Source organism: Penaeus monodon, chromosome 25 (genome assembly GCF_015228065.2).
Source record: "Penaeus monodon isolate SGIC_2016 chromosome 25, NSTDA_Pmon_1, whole genome shotgun sequence".
In the NCBI taxonomy this organism is placed as follows: domain Eukaryota; kingdom Metazoa; phylum Arthropoda; class Malacostraca; order Decapoda; family Penaeidae; genus Penaeus; species Penaeus monodon.
The window spans coordinates 39,013,723-39,014,059 of record NC_051410.1 but is presented as its reverse complement, the minus strand read 5'-3'; the positions used below and the strand labels follow the sequence as shown (position 1 = coordinate 39,014,059).

At 34.7% G+C, this 337-nt stretch overlaps 1 protein-coding gene across 1 annotated transcript in view; it reads left to right on the top strand.

The window, feature by feature from the left end:
* The window catches only part of LOC119589243, a gene marked incomplete in the record, with an annotated part of 3,020 nt that overhangs the window by 1,982 nt on the left and 701 nt on the right, over window positions 1–337 (top strand). The window contains 1 exon segment of the mRNA XM_037937856.1: window positions 135–337. Within this exon segment, the coding sequence (XP_037793784.1) occupies window positions 135–305 (171 nt within the window).

Genomic DNA, 337 nt, shown 5'->3' with positions numbered 1-337 from the left:
CATGGTGATGATTTTGTCATAGGTTGGTATTAAGTCTGTGCAATTAATTCTTTTACTTTCCCTCTGTTGAATCACTTTCATTCAGGGACTTATAAAAGAAAAGAAAAAAACTGATCTTATTCTTTATTTTATAGGTATCATATGAATTTAAAGGTGGGGATGTGGAGACTGTCGTAGAAAGGTTGGCCTCTGGAAATTATGCAGGAACAAAGAACCGACATAATCCACCTCCTCCAGAACCTGCATCTCTCGCAAGCCTTAAAGAGGAAATGACAGAATTGCTAAGTAGATATGAAAAACTGTAGTCACATTATTAATGTTAACTTATTTCTGTTAT